The sequence below is a fragment of the Callorhinchus milii genome, unplaced genomic scaffold (assembly GCF_018977255.1).
Source record: "Callorhinchus milii isolate IMCB2004 unplaced genomic scaffold, IMCB_Cmil_1.0 Scaffold1, whole genome shotgun sequence".
Lineage (NCBI taxonomy): Eukaryota > Metazoa > Chordata > Chondrichthyes > Chimaeriformes > Callorhinchidae > Callorhinchus > Callorhinchus milii.
Genome location: NW_024704742.1, coordinates 106,851,673 through 106,878,934, shown reverse-complemented (window position 1 = coordinate 106,878,934; position 27,262 = coordinate 106,851,673). Strand labels below are relative to the sequence as shown.

The 27,262-nt window shown below is 39.9% G+C and overlaps 1 protein-coding gene across 1 annotated transcript in view; it reads left to right on the top strand.

Moving 5' to 3' along the window:
- pam (peptidylglycine alpha-amidating monooxygenase) overlaps positions 1-27,262 on the top strand; it is a 117,485-nt gene that overhangs the window by 17,882 nt on the left and 72,341 nt on the right. The window contains 3 exon segments of the mRNA XM_007893118.2: positions 11,161-11,218; positions 17,271-17,358; positions 20,597-20,688. Of these exon segments, the coding sequence (XP_007891309.2) occupies positions 11,161-11,218; positions 17,271-17,358; positions 20,597-20,688 (238 nt within the window).

Here is a 27,262-nt window from a genome sequence, read left to right as displayed (position 1 = left end):
TTTAGGTTGCCAAGCTAAATACTTTATCTTGTTTTGCCTTAGTGAGTCAAGATGTAAAATTACAAGACTTAAAATAAGTTCTATAATAACAATGATCCTTGCATTTGATATTAACATTTCATGTTAAGAGGATATCTCAAAGTGTTTCACAGGATTTGCTGTGAAGTATTAGTGACTGTATTTTGTGGTTGATAGAAAATGACAATAGAAAATGAAATTGAGTTCTGACGAAGGGTCATGGACCTGAAACATTGACTCACTTTCCTTTCTCCATAGATCCTGCCTGACCTGCTGAGTTTTCCCAGCTCTCTCTGTTTTTGTTGGGTAACCTTGATGTCTCTCTTGTTTTAGAAATCCTGTTGACAATCTGTATTGACTATCGGTTAATATTCTGCTACATGTCTTATTTCTTCAGTTTCTTTTAATGATTGCCCAAAATAGGTTTATGTCAAAAGTGCAACTCACAGTAGGTCAGGTTGATATTACTAAAATATCTTCTGTGCGTTGTCATGGTTTGCTTGCAATACTGCTTGCAATACTGAATGTAGAAAATCTATACATATATTCCATTAAAAAATATGTATTCTTGTTAACACAACTTGTTAAAATAAATTGATAACTTAATAATATGTTAATCAAATTGTTGATGAATGACAAGAGAGTAAAATTATTGCACTCTCTTTATTTTAAAGTTTGTAAAACGACAGTGATAGATGAATATTTAAAATATTCCCAAATTCAATATAAAGCATCTGTGAATTGTACAGTACTAAGCTAATGACTTGTTTATTTGGTTATTTAAAATTTTCTCAGTTTGAAATCAAAACCCAGAATATACACAATCAAACAAAGCCTCCCCAGCACTGATGAGATGACTACAGTAGTTCCGTGACTTTGGTACTCTCCCAAACCTTGCAGGAAACAGGTGCCTGTGCGTTTTAATTCTTTAACAGACAATCAAAGCACACTCCCAAGACATGGGCTCCCAGTTAGCCTTACTTTACATAAAATCTGTTCCATCTGTGAAGCGTCAGTTCAGCTTTTCATGCTTGTATGAAAATTGGAAGGGTTAATGCATCTACTTTCAATATCTGGATCCATCTGTCTTTCACGTACATCCCTCTTAAAAGAGGATGTACTTAATCATACAAAAGTATTCTTAAAAATGAAAATGTGAGCAGTTGTTTTATTCATCTCTCATTGATGGAGCAAAAAGGCGTGCCTGTCATATATGAAGACATAATGCATCTGATTCTGCCTCCTTCCTTGTGGATTGCCTGTTAAAAGGAGGTTAACGTTAACAGTGTATCTTTGCCCATCTGGATCATCTGAATGACATTCACTTGAATGAATTACTGTCCCACTGGCAATGCACTTCATGATCCATATCGGATATGTAGCCAACTACATTGGAGGAGCTGAGAGGAAGCTGCACGCCAGGTTATGTGAGCACTCAGATGTAGAAATATGGGCATAGAGGTAGAGGTCTGTCTTGGAAGAACATGTAGCTTCACTTCACTTTAACAAGTTGTCTTAACAACTTTGCGCACACCTCTCCTTCCACTCCTTCTTCAAACCCCTCCAATCCAGTTTACGTCCTGCCCACATTACAGAGACTGCGCTTGTGAAAGTCACTATGCCCCAAGGCTTTGGAACTCCCTTCCTCACTCCCTTCGTCTCGCTCCCTCTCTTCCTATTTTCAGGTCCCTGCTGAAGACCTTTCTTTTCGACTGAGCCGTTGGTCACCTTCCTCCCCTCCCCCCTGGCTCGACCCCAGGATCCGTAACTGTGAAGCGCTCTGAGATGCCGTCCGGTGTGGAGGCGCTATATAAATCCAAGTTGTTGTTGTTGTAGCAGTGTCTGGACATTACGATATGAAAGATAACAACTGGTCGATAGTGTAAAAATCCTAAAACCCCCCAAATGGTTATTCCTGTTAGTTCACTCCTTGTCAAAACATTGTGTGAATCACTTTCTCTTATACTTGTCAAATGGAAAATACAATCTTCAGACTGATCAGAGTTTGCAACAAAATGGAAGGTAGTTAATAACTCGTGAGAACAATAGCATTTATTTTGTTTTTTTTCCCCTAACCTCCCCCTTATGGAGGCCGAAACACTGACTGTCCAGCGCCTTGGGACGTCCTCCCGACGTGAAAGGCGCTATACAAATGTGATTTTGTTGTTGTTGTACAGTTTGCTAAAACATTTCTTGGTCAATTGAGTTTTATTTTCCTTTCATTACCCATTTGATTTAGTTTTATGTAATTTATTGAAGTTATTAAACTAGAAAGGAGATTTATCTAACCTTGAAAAAATAATTGGTTGAAACCACATTTAATTAGAATCCTGTGTATCTTTGTGTGTGTATATATAATAACGAGGAGAAAGTACACATGTGAAGGTTTCCTAGATTCATAGAAAGTACAGCTCAGCCCAGCTGGTGTTTATACTCCACACTGTTGACTAGCTGTTATCCTTCACATTTTGATTTTGATGTCTATCCTAGATCCAATCTTATCCCTAATCCCATATCCTATCTTTTCCCCATATCCATCAATTTTATACTCTCTTAATCATGTGTCCAGATTAGGAGGCCAGGTTTAACAACAGCAACAATAACAATTCGCTTTTACATGGGATAGCATCTCGGAGTGCTTAAATAGAAGAAATATGAGGAGTGGCTGAATATTCTATGGATTTAGCTTGATTACCTTTTGGGTATTGAGCAGTATTTACGGAATCCTTTTCCTCAGAGGTAGATTGGTTTGGAGTAAAGTTTGCCAATAAGGTAAGTTTGTCAAAGATTGCGTTTGAGAACCTGTGTGGTCTTTTCAAGCTTATTGCTTCTACTCCTTTTCTTGTCCTGCCTTCGTTCAAGGAGCCTCATTTTAAAAAATATGTTGTCTTAGTTGTTTCCACTACTCTCCTATTCAACTATTTTCATTTTTTCCAGGGATGAGGGACTTTAGTCATGAGGAGTGATTGGAGAAATTGGATCTGTTTTCATTGGAGCAGAAGAGGTTGAGAGGGGACCTGACAAGTGTACAAAATTATGAAGTGTTTTGGCTGGGTAAATAGGGAGAGGCTGTTTTTACCAGTAGGGGAATTAGTGACTGGAGGACAACAATATAAGATAGTCACAAGAAGATCTTAGGGGAATTTTTTCACTCAGAGTTGTTAGGATGTGGAATCCTCCGCCAAATAAATTGGTTGAGACAGAGTCCATTGTTGGGATTCAGGAGGGAAATGAACACATACATGAAAGATAGAGGCTTGAAAGGTTATGGGGACCGGACAGGGCAGTGGGATTGAAAGTACAGGTTGCTCTGAGATGTGGTGCAGACTTGATGGGCCAATTAGCTTTCTGCACTGTAAATTTCTATAGATTATTTAAACTTTTGCACATTGTTTCTTTGACACAGTTGTAAGATGTGTATAGAGATTATAACATCACCATTGATTTTTAATGAATGCTGCTCCAACATTAGTTGCCTGCTTACAGTAGTACCCAAGACTTCTCAATCTTTGTGTCAAAGTCAGTGAGCTAATCTCCCACAGGAGGTACAAAAATAGAGTACTACGTTGGATTTAAATTGATATATTCGGAAGCATTTTGTTTTACCCAATTATAGTTAATGAGCTGCAACAAATGTCCTTTTAATTTTAGCAATTTTTGAGTTATTGAGAAGGTTTGTTAGATACAGTAAAATAAACTGGAACAGATAGCTTGTTATACAATACAAAGCTATATGTTTGAGTCACCTTTTTATTTAGCAACCACTCCCAGAGTTTGTGTAATAGTGATTCTAATGTAAAATTGCAGAACGTGTAAAGAGGGCAGCAGAAATGCTGTTAAAACCCAGAGTTTCATGTTTTATCCATTTAAACATATATATTGATTCATTCATATATACAACTACAATGCACATCTCACAAGATTAGTTTGGATGAAGAATGCCCTTTGGCCCAATTGATCGTATTCTTTCAGTTCTCCCATCACAGCATCAAGCTGTTTTTTTTTTAAACAATCAAATGTACTGGCCTTCACCATCATTTCTCATAACCTGTTCCAGTTGTTAATTACCTCTGGGTAAAGAAATGAGATCAAGGTCTAGCCGGATACAGTAGAGGTATCTACTTTTTCTTGTAAATGTTTGCACAATTGTCATCCATACAAATAAGGTAGACTTAATTCAATAGACTACAGACAAACACATACTTGACCAGAGGCAGATTTCTAATGAAGTATTAATGACTGATTATTGTCTAATTATTATTGTAGAATTTTTAATGATCCCAGATCATTACAACCTGATCCCAAAATATCATAATTTATATTTATGTAGCACCTTTAAAGTTGGGAGGATGTCTCAAAGAGCTTCATACTCTGGCATCAGGAGCCTGATCTTGTTGGGGAGGGAAGCTGAGGCGGGTGGCGGCGGGGTAAAGGTGATCGAAAGCATGGTCGAACAGATGGGCTTAAGGTAGGTTTTAAAGGTGGGAGGTAGGGAGCAAGGCAGAGGGACATGAGGATGAAGGTCCAAAAGGAAGGGGCAAAATAACTGAAAATTCACCCAGTGATGGTGGGCCGGATCAGACAGAGTACAGGGGAAAGACTGCATCTGTGGACGAACGTGGCAGCCGATTTGCACACAGCATTGTCTGTCAAAGAGTCATGAAATGAATAACCAAATTTATTTGGGGGATTGTTGGCACCGTGAGAAACTCCCTTCTCTTCTCGAATAGTGCCCTGGGATCTTTAAAGCTTACCTGAGTAGGCAGACGGGACCTCAATTTAATGTCTCATCCGAAGGACAACATCTCTGACAATACAACACACCCCAGGATGACACATATTATTACCAACGATCGACATTCATAAATAAAAGATTTTTAAAGAAATTTGCAATAGAGTTCAATTGCAGAGAAGTGCGCTTAAATTATTGCTGTAAATTAGCAATGTAGTATACTTTGGAGCCGTGCTGAATAATCCCAAAATGTAGCATTGCAAAGGATTTGCATTTTGTTCCATTGTATCTGGTGCTTTTGAAAAGCTTTTAGTTGGACTGCACCTAATCTGCAGTAATACATGTATGTAGGATTTATAGCAAATCTGGTATTATCTGGTATTTTTAACAAAAAAAATCAATTGAGTAGAAGATTTAGATTTTTCTGTTTCTGGGATTGAATGCATGAATTGTGATGTACATTATAGATAGAAACTTGTTGTAGTTTCTTACCTTTCACAGTCTTCCACACCGTTTTAATTTATAACCACAAGTGTTTGACAGGCCTGCCACCAAGTCCTGTCCGGTATTGTGAAAACATATAGTTCCTTTAGATAAATAAATTGCAATGTGAAGTATTCTTTGCAATTAATACATTCTGATTGCTAAATACATTAATTATTTGTTGTAAATTTAGCAATCTTAGCCTTTAACAGCAAACTTTATTGTGAATGTTTGTCAAAGTTACCATGCTACATTGTACATTGGAGGCTTGTTATTAGAGGTGGTAGTTGACATCCATTAAATTCCAATCCCCCTTACAGCGAGACCACGATAGTTGCATGTGCGCATGCACATAAGCAGCCAACTCGGTTCTTATGTACCAGCTGATTCCAGTGTTTAATAGGTTACTTCTGTGCCATCAGATCCCTTCAATGTTTCCTGTGTGCTTTGAACGTGCAAGAATGACGTTTGCAGCATAATGGTCACTTTTAGTACAGGAACCGATTCAACTGGCTGGGTGCACAATCCTTACATTTGGTATTGTGTCTTTCATGTTAGGAGGATGTTTCAAATTGCTTCACAGGATAAAGTGCAGCAATAGTGTGCTTTATGTACAACCATAGCAGCTAATTTGCGCAGTGAATGGCGTCCACACTTGATTTGCGCAAATTAGTGCTACAACAAGGAAGATTTTAACGGGGCTACACAAAACACTTAATACAATAGATGAACTGCAAGATATGAATGGTAATATTTGAAGGATTAGACACTGAGGGTATACATGGAGAATTAATCAATACTGCAGTGTAGATCAATAGTTTGAAGTACATATTTTAAATCTCAATCTCTGCCAGTCAGATCAGAAAGTATCTTCTAAATGGTTTGAGATTGCAGCGCTAGATGGTAACGCAAATTATTTAAGAAGGATCTTATCCCTATCAGTTTTGTCCATTAAACCTGATAAGACTTCTAGAGATTTATTCAGGACATCAAAAATTCATTCTAGTCGAGTGCCAAAAAAGTGTTAAATTGTTTTTTTACTTTGTGTTGTTTGTAACCACCACTTTGAATTTAATAGCAAAGAATATCATCATAATGAAAGCTCAAATGACAAATTATTCACCAGACAGAAGGACCTAAAGTTTACAACAACAACTTGCGTTTATATAGTGCCCTTCATGCAGGGTAGCATCTCGGAACGCTTAGAGTTGTAAAGGGCAATTTCAGGATAGATACAGGAAGTTTTTCTTTACTTAGAGGGTAACAAAAAAGATTTAATCCAATGTTCACTGCTTGCAGATTTGTTGGAATGCAAACCAAGGCTGTTTTTGTCAGCCTTGGTTTGCTGCAGTGATCTTTAAGTAATTTTTCACATTTGGCAAGTGGACTCCCATCTGTACAGCTTGCCAGTACGTTGTATCTGTACTACACTGCAATGAGCTGCCAGAAAATAAAGAAACCTCTGCATCATAACATTTATTTCTTACACGCTGTGTGCCTTTCTGTGCTGTAGCAAGCACTCATTTAAGACTAGCTATCTTGTGAATTGTGAAGTCAGTTTCTGCTCTGTAGATATGGCTCAGCTCTCATTTCACAGACCAGTGGAATTGGAGGGGTGTTGCTTTAAAACATAGATTTTAAAGCTCTTCAACAGCAGCAACAACAAAATTATACTTGTATAGCACCTTTCATGTCAGGAGGACGTCCCAAGGTGCTGGACAGACAGAGTTACATACCCGAGCTGAGGGTCAGGGCGGGGGGGGAAGCAGGGAGATCGAAAGCACGGTCAAAGAGGAGGCTCTTGAAAAGATAAATGCACATGGTTGTTATTTCTAATTATATGTATTTAATGAATATCCCCAGTATTGGAATGTTCGGTCTTGAAAGTGCCTGAGACTGCTGCAGAAAATATTCACGACACTTTAGGCCCTCTTTGGATGTAATAGGCAATACTGTCACATAATGAAATGCAGGAAAGTGAGGAAATCGTGAGTTACATTTACTTTGAACTCTTAAATGTATTTTGGGTTTGGGTTAAATTTTAAATATATTTTAAATTGTCCACATTCCTGACAGAAATCTGGACAAATATTTGACACAAAAAAAAGATTGGTGGTATTGGAAAGTTTCAATCATGGTTCCTTGAAACTCTTTAAAAATCTTAATATATGGCTCTGTGGTGATTCAGTGAGGTTATTCGGTGAATGGCTGAGCCAGCAGCCAGGAAGTGTTTGGTTTATCACTTCACGGCTGTTTGTGGACGGTTGCTGTTTGCAGTCTGGCAGCCATGTTCCGTCCACAAAACACAAGGTCACCACATTTTACAGTATATCTTGTGAAGCGCTTTGGAACGTCCTCCTGATGGCGCAAAACTAAATGTAAGGATTATTATTTTTATTATTATCTGGATGAGAAGGACCCATATTTGATCCCCAAATAATAATAATAATAAACATTGGGAGGAAAAAATAAAAGCCTAACCACCTTGCTAGGTGTCGCTTGTAAACACTCAGCTTTCTTTTTCAATGATTAGAAAACATAGTATGTTGAATAATAATAATAATCATAATAAGGATAGGGGTTAGCTATAACATCACATCATCGTTCTCTCTCCTCGATCGATTAGCTTGTGACATACACTGTTGAGACTCAAAACTAAATGTTCTCTTAGGTGGGTGAGCTACCTGAGGGGAAACATTACCCATGAACTCCCTCCCTTCCTTCTCTCTGCAGAAAGAGAAACGGAGGTAAATACATTCAATTGAGGACAATGTTTGTTGAACATTGGGAGGAAAAAATAAAAGCCTAACCATCTTGCTAGGTGTCACTTGTAAACATTCATTTTTTTTTCAATGATTAGAAAACATAGCATGTTGAACACTGCATATCACGAGGACTAATTTATCAAGCTAAAAATCCATTATGAATGGAGCTGCACAGAAGCTGGACTGCAATTTAAGCAAATACAGCAATTTCCCAGTAGCATTGTCTAATAATTCTACATTGGGAGCTTTTATTGTAAGTCTTTATAAAACAAATTTAGCGTCTAATGAAGGCTGTATAATCTAAATGGTATTACACGATAGTTAAACCAGTACTTCTCAACAGCTGGTGGATACATTCATTGATTGGAGGGATGGTTTTCAGTTGGCTTCATTGATTGATAGGAGCTTGTTCCCTAGTAGCCATGGAGCATGAGTTAACTTCTCAGAAGGCCTCATTCATTAACCATCTGATTACATTAAACATGTAATTCTTCCTGGTGTGCGAGGTGTTTAAACGTTACAATAATGCTGAATTCAGATATTGGAAATACAGTTGTATTCACTGGAAATAACTTTTCTAAATAGGCTGCACTGAATTTGATCAATTTTGAAAAACTAGATTTTTGCCATGCCTGTAAACACCTTTTTTACTTTGTCCTGTCGATGGGTAGCACTAAGCAAGTCAGTTACACATTTGAACTGGCTCACTTATTGTACTTGTATTGGCTATTCTGAAACTTGGGACAACATCTATTGGAAGGGCCTTTCATGAATGCACGTTCCTATATCCAGGGCTTGATTGGTATGCAGAGAGGTAAGCAGCTGATGTTCAAGCTCATGGGTGATGTGTATGTCCAAGCTGTCAGCAGGAGGATGTTGGCAGTGCCTTCATACATTGCATGCTGAGCTGAGTTCCTCAACAGAAAACTTGCAGCAAGTTCCTGGTACTTGCTATCTATCTAGTGAGGCCTCAAACCTGTACTTGTCAGAAAAATAAAAAGTCTATTGACTATGCTCCTTGGGAGGCAGAGGTACAAAGAATCTCCTTGGAGCTGAGATGTTGTGCTTGGCAGCGAAATGTCAGAATCAAGTAACATTCTCAGTTGTCCGGTTATGAGCCAGGCGGCTCCGCAGAACTGCAGGGCACTGCTGATGTCAAGCCGGCTAGTCGGCAAAACTTGGAAGGGACTCGTCCCAATTGACTCCTATTAAATCTGTGAACCAAAGCTTGAACAAATAGAAGGTTCTGGGCTCAAGTCCCATGTTTGGATTTTGAGCTCACAGCCTAAGCTAATAGTTCCGGAGGTGCCGTCCTTTCTAGGAGATGTTAAACTGAGTTCCTGTTGCCTGTTTTGGTGGATGTTAAACGTGCCATGGCATTATTCGAAAACAGAAGGAAGTTTCTTTCAGTGCCCAAGTCTCAACAATTACAGTCTGATTTGGTGTTCTTAAGTATGGTGAGAGGTTTCTGTTTGCATCAAGATAGTCAGTTTACCAAAAAAAAATTCAATTTATGCAAGATTGGAAAAGAAGTACTGCAGATTGTATTTTGTCTAATACCCTGTTATTTGCACTGTTTTCACATCCACCTCAGGCCCCTATTAATGTGTTGTTTTGGCCTCCGCGACATTAACTTTTCTGGCTTTAAAAATTCTCTTGAAATAATTTTGATCAGTCTCGCCCCAGTTATAATAATAATAATCCTTGCATTTGATATAGCGCTTTTCACGTCAGGAGGACATCCCAAAGCGCTTCACAGAACACACTGTAAAGTGAATTGACTATATTTGTGGGCGAACGCAGCAGCCAATTGCGCACAGCAATGTCCCACAAACAGTCATATAGATTAAAAATGACCAATTTATTATTGTTTTGTATTTTTGGAGGGATTATTAATATACAGTTATTGGGTGTGGGAGAAAAAAAGGACAAAGCCTGCTTCTAATCTGACATTAATTGACACCCAATTGGCCATTTTATTTATTTGCAGTAATGGCTCAGAGTAGGATCACAAGATTATCAAAGCTGCTCGGTTTTGCAAAAGTTTATAAAGCTTGTTGCTTTCGGTTTTTAAGATAAATGTGAGTCAAATTGAATAACCAAAGCTGAACATTTAAGATACAAAAGGTTACCCATCTGCAGTAAAACTTCTAATTTGCCAACATGATGAAAAGTAAACGTGTGTACACGTGGGAGCACAGTGCAGTGAGTGTAGTGACAGGTCAGATCAGTTCTATTGTTGTCATCGCTGATCCATCTCTGCATGTACTGCTTCAGTCTGGCAGATGATTTTTTGGCTGAGGAAAAAAATTACAAATGTGATTTGTGGAGACCGTCTCTAAGTTAAAGGAAATGTCTTATCTGATATTTCCTCACATGATCTTATAATTTTGGCTTTGTTCCATGAAAATCACACAGCAGCTGGTAGCACAGTAATCTTTTCAGGCAAGCGTAGGTCATTGGTACATTTCCCAAAAGATTCCTTCAACAATCAATCATCAAATCACAACCCTGAATCCTTTTAACTTCAAAGGACTTGTCTAGTTTGTTTTTGAATCTATTTATATTTCCTTGTTCTACTAGCGAGTGACTTGATTTCTGGTATAGGAACATAAGAACATCGGAATTAGGAGCAGGAGTAGGCCATTCGGTCCCTCGAGCCTGCCCCGCCATTCAATAAGATCATGGCTGATCTTCTAAGCTAACTCCATCTGTCCGCCTTATCCCCATATCCGTTAATCTCTCTATCCTTTAGAAATCTATCAATCTCAGTCTTGATCTCAGATACTCAATCTCAGTATCTTTGTGTGTTTCATTTGGCCATCCAGTGCTTATGTAGCTCCTGAATCTCTTCCAGAGTTCTGTAATCATTTAGTGGCAGATTGACTTGGACTTTTTTTTACAACAAAATTCTCTTTCTGTCAAAGTGCATCTCTCGCCACTTCTATCTGACAATCTGGGGAAAATTATGAGCTCACCATTTTATAAATTGTGAACCATACGTTTGCATATCGGGATATAGCAATGCATTAAGTTGCTCAACTTTTGTTGGGAAACTTCTAACCTAAGTGAAGTCATATGTATGCCTAATTATTAAACAGACATTCAATGTTACAATTATTCAGTGTTTTAATTTTTTTCTTATTCCATTTTCTTTTACAGTCAGATAGCTACTTCTGCATGTCAGTTCCTGTGCCATTTGGACAGAAATCCTATATAGGTAAGTACTCAGTATTGAAAAGGTGTCAGCTCCTTTAGTCTGATACGAAGTGCATGTTTTCCTGTAATACTTTTCTCTATAAGAGCATATGGTGGTCTCACAGTTTTTATATCTTCAAATAAGAATTTGTATTGGGAAAATTAGTATATCGTAGCAGTAGCCATGCATTTATTTCATGAATGCATGCGCTCTGGGATGCTATCCTGCATGAGGGGCGCTATATAAATGCAAGTTGTTGTTGTAAAAGATCCATCCGTGGTCAGCAAGATTCACAGGACATGAGTCTACATTTTATAAAAATAAAGTTGAATTGTGAACTCATCTACCGTTATGCTCATTTAAAATCTTTGGCGGAGTTGCAAATATTTCAAATGCTTTGAACATTTTGTAAAAAAAATTGGAATGGTACAAATTCATAAATCCCATCAGGTTGTTTATGCTGGGAAAACCTCACTTGTCAAAAGTTATAAATAACTGAGGTTACTACCAGTAATCTGATTTATGGTTTTGGTATGTATTTCCTTACGCTGTATTTTCTTATCCTATCACTGCATTGTGATTCCTTGCAGCATCAAAAAGGGAAGGGTGTTTCTCTCAGTGGCCACAGTCTACCAGATTAAAAAAAAATGGTCATGGATGTGTGTGGTTCATTGCTGTGTGCATTTAAATTTTATTAAAGAATCATCTTGATGTTACATTTCAATCCATATCCTATGTGGGACCCAAAAAAACCATTGTGTTCCATTTGGCTAGTGCCATTCTTACCTTGCAGTGAACAGCATTGAAGTGCAGAAAATAAATGAACATTTTTGAGTAAAATGTTAGTTTGTGTCCATTTCTACAAGATACAATTTCTCCCACAAATAGACAGCCAATCCACTTTACAATATATTCTGTGAAGCGCTTTGAGATGTGTCAACAGTGTGATAAGTTTGCCTACCAAATGCATAGTCACTACACTTACAGAAAACTCTGACATGCTTTAAGGCATTTTGATATTAGGAACTATATCAATGCAAGAATTATTTATATATATTTTACCCTGCTGAGAGCTGGAGTAATGCACCGCTGTATTATCTGTGTTTTTGTATGAAATTGTAGAAGATAGTTCAGATGCACTTATTTTACATAGAGAATGCTGAATATATGAACTGACTATCCAGGAAGGTGATGGAGGCAGATTGTATCGGCAAATTCAAGAGGAAATTCAATAGCTTTTTGTAATAATTCAATTGGAAGAGTCTGGGAAATAAGAATAGTGTAGATTTTTAAAATATTTACTTAAGCATTACCTTGTCAATCCATTTCTTACATAGGACTCAATAAGACCATTATGGTCCATTTGGCTGCTCCCATTCTTATCTTGCAGTGAATAGCATTGATGTGCAGAAAATACATGAACATTTACTTTTGTGCAAAACCTATGTTTGTGTCAATTTCTACAACATGAAATTTTGCCCACATACACAGTCAATCCACTTTATAATATATTCTGTGAAGCATGATATTTAAAAAGGGAAAATGACAGGTCGTTATTTTTTTAAAAAAGTGTAATCATCAATTCAGCATAGATCTTCCAGAGAAATGTTAGCAAATATCTATGTTCACAATGCACAATCATTAAAATGTTTTAAGTTTCTGTCCTGGCTTTGCATCTTATGAGTATCAGCCATAAAAGCTAAGCTAACTTCTGGTATAAATTCCTAACAGACATTGACTAACATGAACTCACAGGAATTGGAATGAGGAGTACAACAACAACAAAATTACATTTATAGAGCGCCTTTCACGTCGGGAGGACATCCCAAAACGCTGAACAATGAGGTGTTAGGACCCGAGTATTGGGGAGTGGTGGTGTAGGGGTGAGGGAAAGCAGAGAGGTGGGAGGGCGACCAAAGGCACGATCGAAGAGAAGGGTCTTGAGACCGGCCTTGAAGGAGGCAAGAGAGGAAGTGAGTGAAGGGACAGTGGGATGGAATTCCAGAGCGGAGGCAGAGAGGCTGAAATCCCAACTACTGATGGTAGGGTGGGTCGGGCGGGAGACATGGAGCAGACCGGAGTCTGCTGAACGGAGGGAGCCGGCAGGTTGGTAGGGAGTCAGCAGGTCAGAGAGGTAGAAGGGGGCAAGGCCATGGATGGCCTTAAAGGTAAGGACGAGGATCTTGAAGTCGGGCGAGGGGGGAGTGATGGGGTCATGGAGTCTGTTGCGCGAGAGTACATGAGCTGCCGAGTTTTGGATGATCTGCATCTTGTGAAGGGAAGAGTTGGGAAGGCCGATGAGGAGGGAGTTTCCGTAATTGAGCCTTGATGTGAAGAATGCATGGATAAGGGTTTCGGCAGCCTGAGGGGTAAGGCAGTGGCGGAGGCTGGCAGTGTTGAGGAGGTGGTGGTAGGCAGTGCCGGTCATGGTGCGGATGTGGGGGAGAAAGGACAGTTCAGAGTCAAGACACCCAGATTCCTGACTGGCTTAGTGAGTTTGAGTGTGCAGCCGTGAAGGCTGATGCTGTCAGCGCCCGAGGTACGGAGGTGCTGGTGCGAGCCAATCAGGAGGGCCTCAGTCTTGCTGACGTTGAGTTGGAGAAAGTTGTCCCTCGTGCAGGACTTGATGTCGGACAGGCAGTCGGTCAGGATGCCGGTAGTCCTGGAGTTCAGGGTGGAGGCAGAGAGGTAGAGTTGGGTGTCATCCGCATACATGTGGAAATTTACCCCATGTCTGCGGATGATGTCACCAACGGAGAGCATATAGAGGGTGAAGAGGAGGGACCGAGGACAGAGCTCTGAGGAACACCGCACGAGATGGTACAGGGGCTGGAGGAGAAGCCGTTTGCTGCGACGAAGTGAAGTCAGTGTGAAAGGTAGGACCTGAACCAGTCAAGGAGAGAACCTTGAAGGTTGAGGTGGAAGGAGAGACTGTGGAGGAGGATTGAATAGTCCACGGTGTCAAAGGCAGCGGAAAGAGGACGAGACGGCAGAGGGAGCCCTGGTCGCACATGGTNCAGGATGTCGTTTGTGACCTTGACCAGAGCGGTTTCTGTGCTGTAGGCAGCACAGAAACCCGATTGGAGAGGTTCATGGAGGGAGTGGGAGGAGAGGAAAGAGCGAAGCTGGGAGGCAATGGCTCTCTCAAGGATCTTGGATAGGAAAGGGAGGTTTGAGATGGGCCTGTAGCTGGATAGCTGTGATGGGTTCAAGGAAAGGTTTCTTCAAGATGGGGGTGATAATGGCTGTTTTGAGGGGGAAAGGAACAGTGCCAGATGACAGGGAGAGGTTAATGATGTCGGCGAGTAGTGGGGCAAGGAGGTGGAGCTGGGATTTAAGGAGAGGGGTGGGGATGGGATCAAGGGAGCAGGTGGTGGGCTTCATGGAGGATATGGTGGTGAAGACAGAGGAGGTTCATAGGTGTGGAAGGAAGGATGGGTAATTGTTGGAGTGTGGGGTAGGGAGGGAGTGGGATTTGGGAAGGCAGTGGCAGCTGAGCGGATTCCCTCGATTTTTAGACTCGAGGAAATCCAGCATTTTCTCGCAGTGAGAGTCAGAGGAAAGAATCTGCGAAGCGTGGCGGGGAGGGCGGAGGAGCCGGTTAGTGGTGCCTCCAGGATTAACCTGGAATAGAGGACAATTTGGCTGAGGCGAGAGTGGAGCGGTAGGTCTTGATGAGGTCCAGCCAGATGTGGTGGTGAACTGTTAGGCTGGATTTGAGCCAAGTGCATGCGGCAGACCGCATCTGGCCCTTAAGCAAGCGGAGGTGGCTGGTGAACCAGGGTGAGGATCGGGAATAGGAGGCAGTTTGGGAGGTGAGGGAGGCAAGGGCATTGAGTGTGGTGGAGAGGGTGCTGTGGAGAAGAGTGAGTGCAGCGAGTGGGTGGGAGCGAGAACGATGGCCAGAGGAGTTCAGAGGACTCCAGGGCAGCGGAGAGGGATTGCGGGAAGATCTTTTCCACGGGCGGTAGAAGATGGTGGTAGGTTTGGAGGCAGTGGGGAGAGCAATATGGGAGTTGAGGGAGATGAAATGATGGTCAGAGATGACCTTGTCAGTGATGGTGACATCCGAGACGCTGAGGCCCCGGGTGATCACCAAGTCGAGCGGGTGACCGAGTGGGTGTGGATAGCAGAGTGGATGTGGAGGGAGAGGTGGAGAGAAGATAAGTACATAAGCATGTCTGCTGCAGTCCTGTATGCAAATTGCTACAGCACACCTCAAACATCCATTTTGTATTATATTGGCTTTCTGTCTGAGGTTGGATACTTTATCCTGCTCCATTGAACAGATTGTTTATTTACCAACTAGCAAAGCCCATAAATCCTTCACTTTTTGCAGTCAGTGAAGAGTACAATATGATTTTTCCTGTCTGCTGATGATTAATTTGTTTATTCAAGCTGTTTAGAGATGACAAGGTAGCAATGGTGCAAGCAATTCAAGTAACCATAGTGTATGGATTTGAGTGAAAAATTCCAGAAACCATATAAAAATCTTTTTGAATTATCTCGATAGGACTAGAATATGAGTCCAGTACTTTTTAGTTGCATCATAACTGTTGCTTCCAGTCATTTTGAACCTTCAAACTCTTAAAGGAAGTCGTTCTCGAGTCAAAGTCATACCATTTGCATTTTGAGTTTGCATTAGAATCATAGAATTACACAGCATAGAAGGAGGCCATTCGGCCCATTGTGTCCATGTTGGCTCTTTGAAAGAGCTAATTAATGTCACAAAACCATGATATAAAGCTATGGCACCTTACATACAAAAATTGCTTTAATGTACACCTGCACTGAGAGGAATTGAGCCTGACGGAAAGTAAGTGAACCAGTAAATGGGACTGCCTGAATCATATCCCATCTTTACTCACACTACTGACCATTAAAGAAACATTACGCCGTGCAAGTAGATTCCTGCTAAACATTGCAGAAAATAAGGCAGAGATATTAGAAAATATGGTTCCTAAGAAATTTCAATATAAACAATATAATAATAATAACCTTGCATTTGATATAGCGCTTTTCACGTCAGGAGGACGTCCCAAAGCGCTTCACAGAACACCTTGTAAAGTGAATTGACTGTATATTTGTGGGCAAACGCGGCAGCCAATCGTGCACAGCAATGTCCCACAACCAGTCGTAGATTGAAAATGACCAATTTATTATTGTTTTTGTTTTTGGAGGGATTATTATTAGGCTCTGTGTGGAGTAAGGAAACTTGCCCAAGGTTTCGCCCTGACCTGCCTGGAATTGAACTCCGGTCTCTCACTTGCAAAGCGAGTGCTCTAACCACTGAGCTACAGGACTCCAATATACGATTATATACTTCGGTAGTCGAGGGATTGACCTTTAAAATCTTTAAAATCGCCAAGATCTTTAAAAGTTTACTGTCTTAGAAAGTATGGTATTGATACAGATTTACTAGTTGGAAAAAATAAATAATAGCCTTTACAATAGAAGCTCACCTGCAGAAAAGGCTGATTGATGGCTGGTATTAGCTGACAATTTGGCACTTACTGGACACTCCAATCAATCTCGAGAGAGAGTGCCAGCTGATATTACACACAACCTTGGGAATGGCCAATAAAAGTCTTGTTCGGGAGGTGCAGTGACCGGCCAGAGGTGCTCGGCCAGGAGAATCTCAGCACTCCTGATGGCATGGCCAGTAGTGTGCAAGGAAAAGAAAAGCGCCTCCTCTTGCCTCTTCCTCTGCCATTCAACCATGTCTCTAAGTCTCTGCCTCACCTGTGGTGGAGGAGTCTTCAGTTAGGATCGCATTCAGGACATTCAGAAGATACCACAAAATATAATAAAATGCTTTTGTGAGATATGGACTGTGAAAGAGGGCTATGCCCCTCTCTGGTGGTCACTTCCAGACTGGGCAGGGCATTGTTTCATCTCGACACTGGGCAACTGATGCCATTTACATAGCTGCTTATGAGACCTTTGCAAGATTCTTTTTACATACCAGTCACCTCCACAGTTCCAAGATTAGATCGTGGTTACCGGGTAACATAATTGCTGAAAGGTGTTAAAAAGGTGAGCTAATATAATTTATTTTGCTTTTATCTTGCAGTTGACTTTCAACCTCATGCAAACATGGATACTGCCCATCATATGTTACTGTTTGGATGCAAACTGCCCGCCACTAACGATAATTACTGGTAATTATTTAGCACATAATTCAAAATAGTTTTAAAATAAACTAGACTGTAGTAAAAACTGGTTTCATTGATGTGTGAACTGTACATTACCATTTGAAGTAAAATGTGCGGCATTTTAATTTGTTGGGGCTTTTGTAAAATGTGGAGTTAGATTTTGACCCTTTAAACTGTTTTTTGTGCTTGAAGTTTTATCAGTGCTTGATGTTTGATCAGTGCTTAAATTTGAGGTAGATTGTTTATGTCATGGAAAAAAATAGCAACTTGGAGTCAGTTACAAGGCTATAACCTGAATAAATTGATTTTGCAAGATGCCATAAACTGTGAAAGGAAAACTTGAGCTGTTTTATAAACATTATCGGAAGTTCAGAGTTTAAGTTGCAACCTGGTTATCTTATATTTGCAATTTTACAGATATAAATGTTTAATATCTTCACTCTTCACATTTTCAGGAAATGTCATACATATTATGCTGTATGTATATTAAAATTTCTTTCCCCCTCTTTTGAACAAACCAGACTGGAGGGAGAGATATTTCTTTATTGTGTGCCTTGTCTCTTTTTAATATGACTTATGAGCTTTTTACTTCTTTCCATGCATTTGTAATGCCCTCCTACCAGTCTCAATTTTTCTCCCTTTAATGGCAACAGCTCAAAGATTTGTTTCTTCATCACCTTTGAACATTTCTCTTTTATGCCAGCCTGTAGTTCTAAATTCCATCCGTGATCCTCTAAAGAGACTCTGCTGATCATCAAAGTCCGCAACTGTAACTTCACTTCCTGAAGATCCAGCTTAGTAACTCAAAGTAGATCCTCAAGCAGTGTGGTGACAGAAAAAGCTTGCTGTGCAAAGAAATTGAAATTCTCCGCATTTTAAAAAGTCATATTCAATGTATTGAGAATGTAAATCACTGAACTGACACTGAGGTGCTATTTCTAACATTTGGAAGTTCAATCACGTTGAAGGTCTTAAGGTCAGACCTATCTTTAGCTGAGCCTTCAGAGTTTAAATAAACTCCCACTAGCTGTATTGGAAATGGTGGGGTGAGACATTTCTACTTATACCCAGTTGTTTCAGAAGAATCTCCTTTCATTCCATCTTGGCTGGAGCATATATAAGGTCGAATATAAGGATTAACTTATCCTTGAATTGTGCCTTAGAGATATGCCATGGTATCCAGTGATCTGAGTATGTCTGTTGTTTTCACAACATGGGATCATATAAGCAGGAAGAGGCTATTAATAATAATAATAATCCTTGCATTTGATATAGCGCTTTTCACGTTGGGAGGAAGTCCCAAAGCGCTTCACAGAACACACTGTAAAGTGAATTGACTGTATATTTGTGGGTGAACGCGGCAGCCAATTGCGCACAGCAATGTCCCACAAACAGTCGTAGATTGAAAATGGCCAATTTATTATTGTTTTTGGTTTTGGAGGGATTATTATTAGGCGTGTGGAGTAAAGAAACTTGCCCAAGGTTTCGCCCTGCCTGGAATTGAACTCAGGTCTCACTTGCAAAGCGAGTGCTCTAACCACTGAGCTGCAGGACTCCACTATTGAACCCATCCGGCCTATTCTACCATTTCATTAGATCGTGTCAGATTCTATTTCTCTACCTTTTCTCAAGAACCCATAATGCCTTTCCTTCTCAATATCAATTGGACTTCTCTCAATCTTGAAGTAGTCATTCATAAATTATCAGAAACTGAAGAATGAGGTTGTTTGAATCATTCCCAATTGAGGCTGATAGAAGAGCCTTATTCCAATTTACATAAATTACTACATCAATGGTTGGAAAATAAGTGTTTGAAGTATTCTGAGGTATAATGAAATAAGGTTTAGATAGGATTTTCTATTGTACCTTTCATTTGTTTAATCATCAAAGGTTTGAATCAGATGATGAATTTGCAGGAAACGGATCTCAGTTATACAAAATGTCTGCAATGAAAATCAAATGGAACTGACAAAGGATTTAACATGTAAATTCATAAGCAGCACATGCACATGTATTGACGCTACACTGAAATACATTATTCATACTACTTGTGTACAAATAGATATACCAAAGTCCATCTTGTAATATGAAGCTCACAATAGTAAAAGATTTCTGAATAATTTTAAATGAAATCAGAAGATGAGGCAAAAATGACCATATTTGCTGTAAAATGAGCATAAATATTCAAAAAGAAGTCAACACTAATTATTTTCAAGACGATTTAGCAGCAAGCTTGCGTCAAGGGTCAAGAAATAAACAGTATGAATAGATTTCTGCTAACCAGTGATAAAAGACAACTGCGTAAGTAAAAATGGGCATATGTTTTGTAAAACTGGATATCTGTCTTGTGAATTGCATATATTTGCTTTAAACTTTCTGTTCAAGCTTAAAACATTGAATTATGACTCTTACATCAACAACAAGATACAACAACAACAAGATTCCATTTATAGAGTGCCTTTCACGTCAGGAGGACGTCCCAAGGCGCTGGACAGTTGGGTCAGTTAGGTAGGGGGATAGTAGATCAGAGAGGTAGGAGGGAGCAAGGCCGTTAATGGCCTTGTAGGTGAGGATGAGGATCTTGAATTCGATCCTCTGGGGGATGGGGAGCCAGTGGAGGTGAGCGAGGGTGGGAGTGATGTGGTCCCGAAGCCTGGTGCGGGACAGTACACGAGCTGCAGAGTTCTGAATGACCTGCAGCTTGTGGAGGGAGGTGCCAGGAAGGCCGCCGAGGAGAGAGTTCCCATAGTCCAGCCTTGAGGTGATAAAGGCGTGGACCAGAGTTTCAGCAGCGTGAGGGGTGAGGTAGTGCCGTAGTCTGGTGATGTTTCGGAGGTGATGGAAGGCGGTGCCAGTTGTGGCGCGGATATGAGGAAGAAAGGACAGCTCAGGGTCTAACCTCCTCTTCAATGTGATTTATCTTAAATTTTTGCCCTGCCGTTTCTATTACTAGATACACAATCGTAACCCTTCATAATCTTGAAGATTGCAATCGGATCATCCCTTGACTTTTAACAATTCTAGTGAAAAGTGAACCATAATTCTGATAATTTAATGTTTTAAAATCCATGATAGCTCTTGAAAAAAGCAGTTTTATTTTGAAAATGAAGGCTTATTGTTCTTGAGTCAAATTCATCATAGAATGAAATAAATGTGATGAATTCGGTGATTTATAAATTTATACAGTAACCAAACTTCCATGAATTGTGCTATTATATTGATTGCATCTCTCTTTCTTTTCTAGGGCCTGTGGAAATCGATACGGAACTTGCTTGGATGAAGCAAAAATTATGTATGCCTGGGCTAGGAATGCTCCACCAACTAGATTACCTGCTGGTATGTATTTATACCATATATTCTTTTCTCACATTTAGCGGCACTAAATATTGAGAGTCGGTTGTAGATTTGTTACTTCAGGTATTATCATTGCACTGCCAATTGGAGATTTATGAGTTTGAATTGCAAATGGATTGTGTAGGGAAGAGTACTTTCACAATATGAAATACTTCTCTTCCCCTGCTCCCACCACACACACTAAAAACAATTCTTACTAAAATCTAATGATAAATGGGCTGCATTGCAATATAGGTGCTTAGTTCAGTGAAATAATATCATTTTAGTTCTTTTTTTCCATCAAGAAGCTGTTTCTGGTGACAGTAGATGTTGGTGTGGTGATCTGTAGGTCTTTAGGGAATTTCACGCATGACCTTCATCTTCAATGAATCTCCAAGAGGATGAAAATCAATAGTGAAATTAGAGGTACTGTATGAGGTAGGAAGTTTCTCTTTTTATGCATAGGTGTTGAATTTGGCTTATCTTGGCTAGGCTTCGGGATGGAGTGCTTTGCAGTAATTTAGCTTCCATGACGGGCTGGAGAGAGCAAACACAGGAAAAAGACTAGTCTGGCTGCTTGTCATATGCAGTGACTATATTGGAGAAGCCCTGGCAATAATTGTCCTATGCTGCTACTTGAAAGACAAAGTAATAATAATAATAATCCTTGCATTTGATATAGCGCCTTATCGCATCTTCGAGGCATCTCAAAGCGCTTCACAGAATATACCTTAAAGTGAATTGACTGTATACTTTGTGGGCGAAACATACGGCTTGCTAATTGAAGACCCCACATCCCTCTTAAAGCAGGAAAGATAGGAATGGGAATCTTTGTTTGGTTACTGTATCGGGTGTTTTAATACGAAAGTATGTGGTAGAAAATTGTATTTTGTTGTAGATTTAATTTGTGTAAATAGCCGTTTGCATTGCGAATATGAAGAGAGGATATTGATTTGAAGTTAGCTAGAGGAATTAAAATTCATGCAGGTCTAAACTGGTTCACATAAACATGATATTGAATAGTAATGTGTGTGGCTGTGCATTTATGAATGTGGTGGTGGCGGAGGATATACACGTTTATCGAGCCAAACAGTTTGTAAGAGGGAGTCCTGCCATCAATGCCTCTTTCAAATGTATAAATTGTTTAAAGAGAATTGTATGTTATTTCTATTTTGTGTTCAACTGGAAGTACTTATGACTGCATTTAAGGAACTGAGCCAAACCAGTGTGGAGTGCAGAATTAACATATTGCTGAAATAAGGTCACTGGAATGGGTTAATGCATGGATCCACTCATATCAATTAAACACACTTGTACTGTTGAATTTAGTTACTCCTTTGTGGTACTTTAAATCAGCAAGCAGGCAGCAGAGGAAGCCATTGAAGTTGTATCAATGAGAGTTCCTCTTCGTATTGTTGAGTCACATAGGACAAATGTGTTAATATTCATGTACATTTATTAGAGCGGTTGGACACTTGTTGCTAGAGTTGTTTAAGGCTATTCAATTTAATGTAAAACAATTTGCTTGGGCAAAAAGCTATTTTAATCTGTACAACTCCATACACCCTTTTGAATGGGGAGGTGGGGGGGAGGGTAAGATAAGTAAAATTATAGGGAATGTCTTTTCCTTCTGAGACTCTCGTAGGAAGGGGGAAAAGTTTTTAAAAAAACTTAGCCCGTAATTAGTAGCTTGTTTTCATTCTATTTCTCGTTGTCGTTTTAACAGTGGTCTATGCTTTGTGGCATCAGTGGGCACGCTGGGAACTTAGGTACTCATTCACTTTTCTGGTGCCACACAACAACAACTTGCATTTCTATAGAGACCTTCATGCGAGGTTGCGTCCGGAGCGCTTAACACACCCAGTTCAGCAACAAAAAGTTATAGTTATGTAGCTCCTTTCAAATTGGGATAATGTTTCAATGCGCTTTACAGACTGAGTGGCAGCCTGAGTTGGGGAAAAGGGTGGAGGTGGATGACCAAAAATGCAGCCTAAGAAGTAAATCTTCAGGTGGGATTTAAAAGCAGAGAGAATAATACTACTAATCATAACCCTTACATTTTGTATAGCGCCTTTCATGTTAGGAGCATGTCTCAAAGCGCTTCACAGGATTTATTGTAAAGTGCATTGACTGTGAATTTGCAGTTGAAAATGAGTGAGGCAGAGGGATTTCAGACTGCACTAAGCCAGTCAGGAACCTGGGTGTCTTGTTTGACCCTGAACTGTCCTTTCTTCCCCACATTCAAGCCATGACCGACACTGCCTGCCACCACCAACATTGCCAGACTCTGCCACTGCCTCACCCATTAGGCTGCTGAAACCCTCACCCACTCATTCATCACATCAAGGCTCGATTATGGAAACTCCCTCCTCATCGGCCTTCCCTACTTTTCCCTTCACAGGCTGCAGATCATCCAAAGCTCTGCAGCTCGTGTACTCTTGCACACCAGGCTCCGTGACTCCATCAATCCCACACTCGCTACTCCACTGGCTCCCCATCCTCCAGAGGATCGAATTCAAGATCCTCATCCTCACTTTCAAGTTCATCCATGGCCTTGCCCTCTCCTACCTCTCTGACCTGCTGACTCCCTACCAACCTGCCCACTCCCTCCGTTCAGCGGGCTCCGGCCTGCTCCATGTCTCCCACCTGACCTGCCCTACCATCGGTGGCCGGGCTTTCAGCCTCTCTGCCCCCATACTCTGTAACTCCATCCCATAGTCCCTTCACCTCGCTTCCTCCCTTGCCTCCTTCAAGGCCGGTCTCAAGACCATCCTCTTCGATCGTGCCTTCAGTCGCCCTCCCACCTCTCTGCCTTCCCTCACCCCTACCCCACCTCTTCCCCATGCTCGGGTCCTTACCCCTGATTGTCCAGCGCCTTGGGACATACTCCCGACGTGAAAGGCGCTCTCTAAATGCAATTTTGTTGTTCTTGTTGTTCAGGAGATTTTTCAAGGCGAGGCTGAAGGCTTGCTCACCATGGCAGAGGGGGCCAATTTGCGCACAGCAATGTCCCTCAAACAGCTGTGAAGTAAATGAACAATTGTATTTAGAGGATTGTTGGCCACGAGACCAGGAGAAACTCCCTTCTCTTTTCAAATAGTGACATATCATTACTTTATTATTTAGTTAACTGAGTCAGGCCGACACTTTTATCTTGAGGTTTGATGTTAAGGATCCATACCCCTGTGTTATAACAGCCTTTTTGTGATGATGGATACTTCAGTTTCTAGGTCACAAGAGTTCACAAGACCCCCAAGAGGGATACCCTTCGGTTCATTTGATTTAATCCTTTCAGATACCTTCCCTATTATCTTCATTTTCCAGCAGCAGGCTTTCTGTTAAATTAGTTTAATGTCCTAGCCTCAGCCAGCTTTCTTGGTAACCTTTTCCAGCTGATTAGCCTCTGGATACATAAATTCATTACATTTATGATGAAGAATATCTTAGTCCTCTTTTGGAAGAGTGTAATCGGTTGTCCTATTTGTTTTTTTGCCTGCAAAACACAGTCACCACACTTTACAGTAAATACTGTGAAGAGCTTTGATACTCCCTCCCAATGTGAAAAGTACTATTATCAAATGCAGATTTTTTTTATTATTTGAGGTAGACCTTCAAAGCATTCAATTAAACCAGTGATTAAGTTGGCTCTTGCTGCAGTTAATTTGATTGATTCTATCTCGTTCTGTCTGAACTGAAATTGTAAATGGGTAAATGCTATTTGCAGCAGATCATGGTGAATATGTAAATAGTTCATTCTTCATCTATTTTTGCAATGGATAATCCCATTATTTTTAATAACTGTAAAATCTTTAAAAAGCCAGTGAGGCTCTTCCAGGGTTTACCATTCCTAAATCAGAAAGCCGTATGCCTCAGGGATTCGTTTGGTGCCTGTGTGCAGTCGCTTCTCATTTCTTACTACAAAGACATCAGCCTCAGCCTTTCACAAAATTGGTCATCAAAATTTTAAAGGATGTGTGAATAATTGAAGCTGTTCAGCAATTTCTATCGAAAGTTTTCTTTCAGATGCTATGTCGATGCTCTTATCCAACAAGGAAGAATACATTGATATTTGGAAGGGATTTTGATCTTTCGTATACTTTAAATTGCTTAATTGTATTTACATTAAATAAAATTGCTTAATTAATTTCTGTTTGCTTAATGTTAAAACTTTGAAAGGCTGGCCAGTGACAATAATTAATTACTTTTCAACCAAATTATTGAGATTGTTTCAAAAACACAAATACAACAGAATAGAATCTTAGTGTAACATGCTATGGTGTCAACCACCCCCCGACATTTACTCAACAAAAAATCCAAAATGGGGGCAGAGGACCAGCAGGCTTGCTTTAAAACGGTGGTCAATGCTCCGCTAGCAAAGAAATGGGTGATTTCTGGGCTATCAGGTTGCCACCAATGTCACTTCCTATGAGCAGCATATGCTTAAGCTGTGCAGTACTCTGGAACCTGGTTGCTATGACATAAAGAGCTTGCCCAGGCTCTAAGAGGCAGCACAGTGGAGAAATGTTGCTGATCCCCAGTGTTATAGGGATGAACTAGGGAGAATTTACAAGATAAGCTACGGCTTTTCAATCTTGAAATTCAAAGGGGATCTTATCACCTCAATAATAAAAAAAATTGAAGGATTTCAGGTGCAAATAATTCTATCCACCCAAATCCTTGCATCAGAGAAAGGGAAGGTAAGTATGAAGATGAGCAACCTCAGCTCCTGTCGCGAACTTCATAGGAACTACCTGAACAATGACAGTGAGGGAGACTGAGGAATAGATTGTCCATTTACCTACCCATCCTCTTGGTCAGGGAATGGTGCAGTCGATGCTCACAATGGGAAAGAAAATAGATGGCTGACTACTGTACTATTTTTATTTACTATTTTCTAAAGGAAGTGTGCATAGGTTGGCATAGAAATCATTAAAGTTGCCAAATTACCAAAGATTATGACTTATTTAAAGGTAGTTAAAACATTTTCTTCATGTAAATAAGCAACAAAACATTCTTTATTTGCAATAAACAAATCACAGTTGTTGGGAAGGTTTGAATTGCATTACTTGCATAGAATAATAACTAATATTCCATTACAATACAGCCATATCACTGCAATATATTGAATGTAGTGTTCAGTCAATCATAAGTCACCTTTGGCTTTTAAATATCTTGCTATGTGTTTGTGTGCTTGTTAAAACCCCTTGTCACAGAGGGAATTCTGTTTCAGTAGCTTGGCTAGTATTAAACTTAGATACATTGTAAATTATTGACACTACATCAGTGTCAAGAATTTTGTGTTTTCCTTTAAATTCCTAATTTTTTTTTAAACAATTTTTTTCAACCACCTTTGACTTGATTTATTTCAGAATGAGCAGAAACTCTGCCTGCGTATGTGTATTCTAGATAAATGCTATCAGTAAGTTTAAAAACTCATCGTTAGATTTTAAGCAAATGTAGAAGTGATGCCCTCTGATCATTGATTTTTTAAAATTATTGTATATATTATAGTAATAATAAACCTTCCATTTGATATAGTGCCTTATCACATTGTTGACATCTCAAAGAAGAGGAATAATGCCCTAGAATAGTTTGCTAGTTGAAATTGATATAAAAATAGTAATCCTTGCCTGTTGTCAAAATGTCTCACAGTGCTTCACAGGAATTACAACAAAAACAACAAGATTACACTTGTATAGCGCCTTTCATGTCGGGAGGACGTTCCAAGGCGCTGGACAGTGTACAGCATTTCAATGCATTTACTGTGAAATGCACTGGCCAATTTTATTGGGGGATTGTTGTCCAGGACAAGAAACTGCCTTTTTTGAATAGTGCTATGTATCTTTAATAACGTCCACCTGAACAAGCAGACAGGATCTCAACTGAAGGATGGCACCTCTGACAATGCTGTACACCCCCGGCACTACAATAGCGTGGAGTCTTGTAGCTCAGTGGATTGAGCACTCACTTTGCGCGAGAGACCTGGGTTTGATTCCCAGCAGGGTGAAACCTTGGGCAAGTTTCCTTACTCCACACACCTGATAATAATCCCTCAAGAAAAAAACCCAATAATAAATTGGTCACTTCATTCCATGAATGTTTGTGGAACACTGCTGTGCGCAATTGGCTGCTGCGTTTTGCCCACCAATATACAGTCAATTCACATTACAGTCTTTTCTGTGAAGTGCTTTGAGATGTCTAGAAAACATGAAAAGCACTATATCAAATGCAAGGATTATTATTATTAAAGCGCTGAAACGGAATCATTTGACCCCAAACCTAAGTGCCTCCACCCCTCCTGATGCCCTCTCCCATGCCGATCTATTCCCTTCATTATGTATACATTAAGTTTCCTCTTAAATACGTCATGCTTTTGTATGCTACCCACTTTTCTGAATGATTATGACCTTTAGCCACAAACATCACATCAACTTTGCAGCCTGCCGGGAATACATCAATACGTAATGTTGCCATAGAATGCACATTTGAAAAGAACACAAACAAGTTTTGCACTTAACATGGTACTAATATGTATTTAAAGATTTAATACCTAAGTCCTATTAGTTGACAAATATTT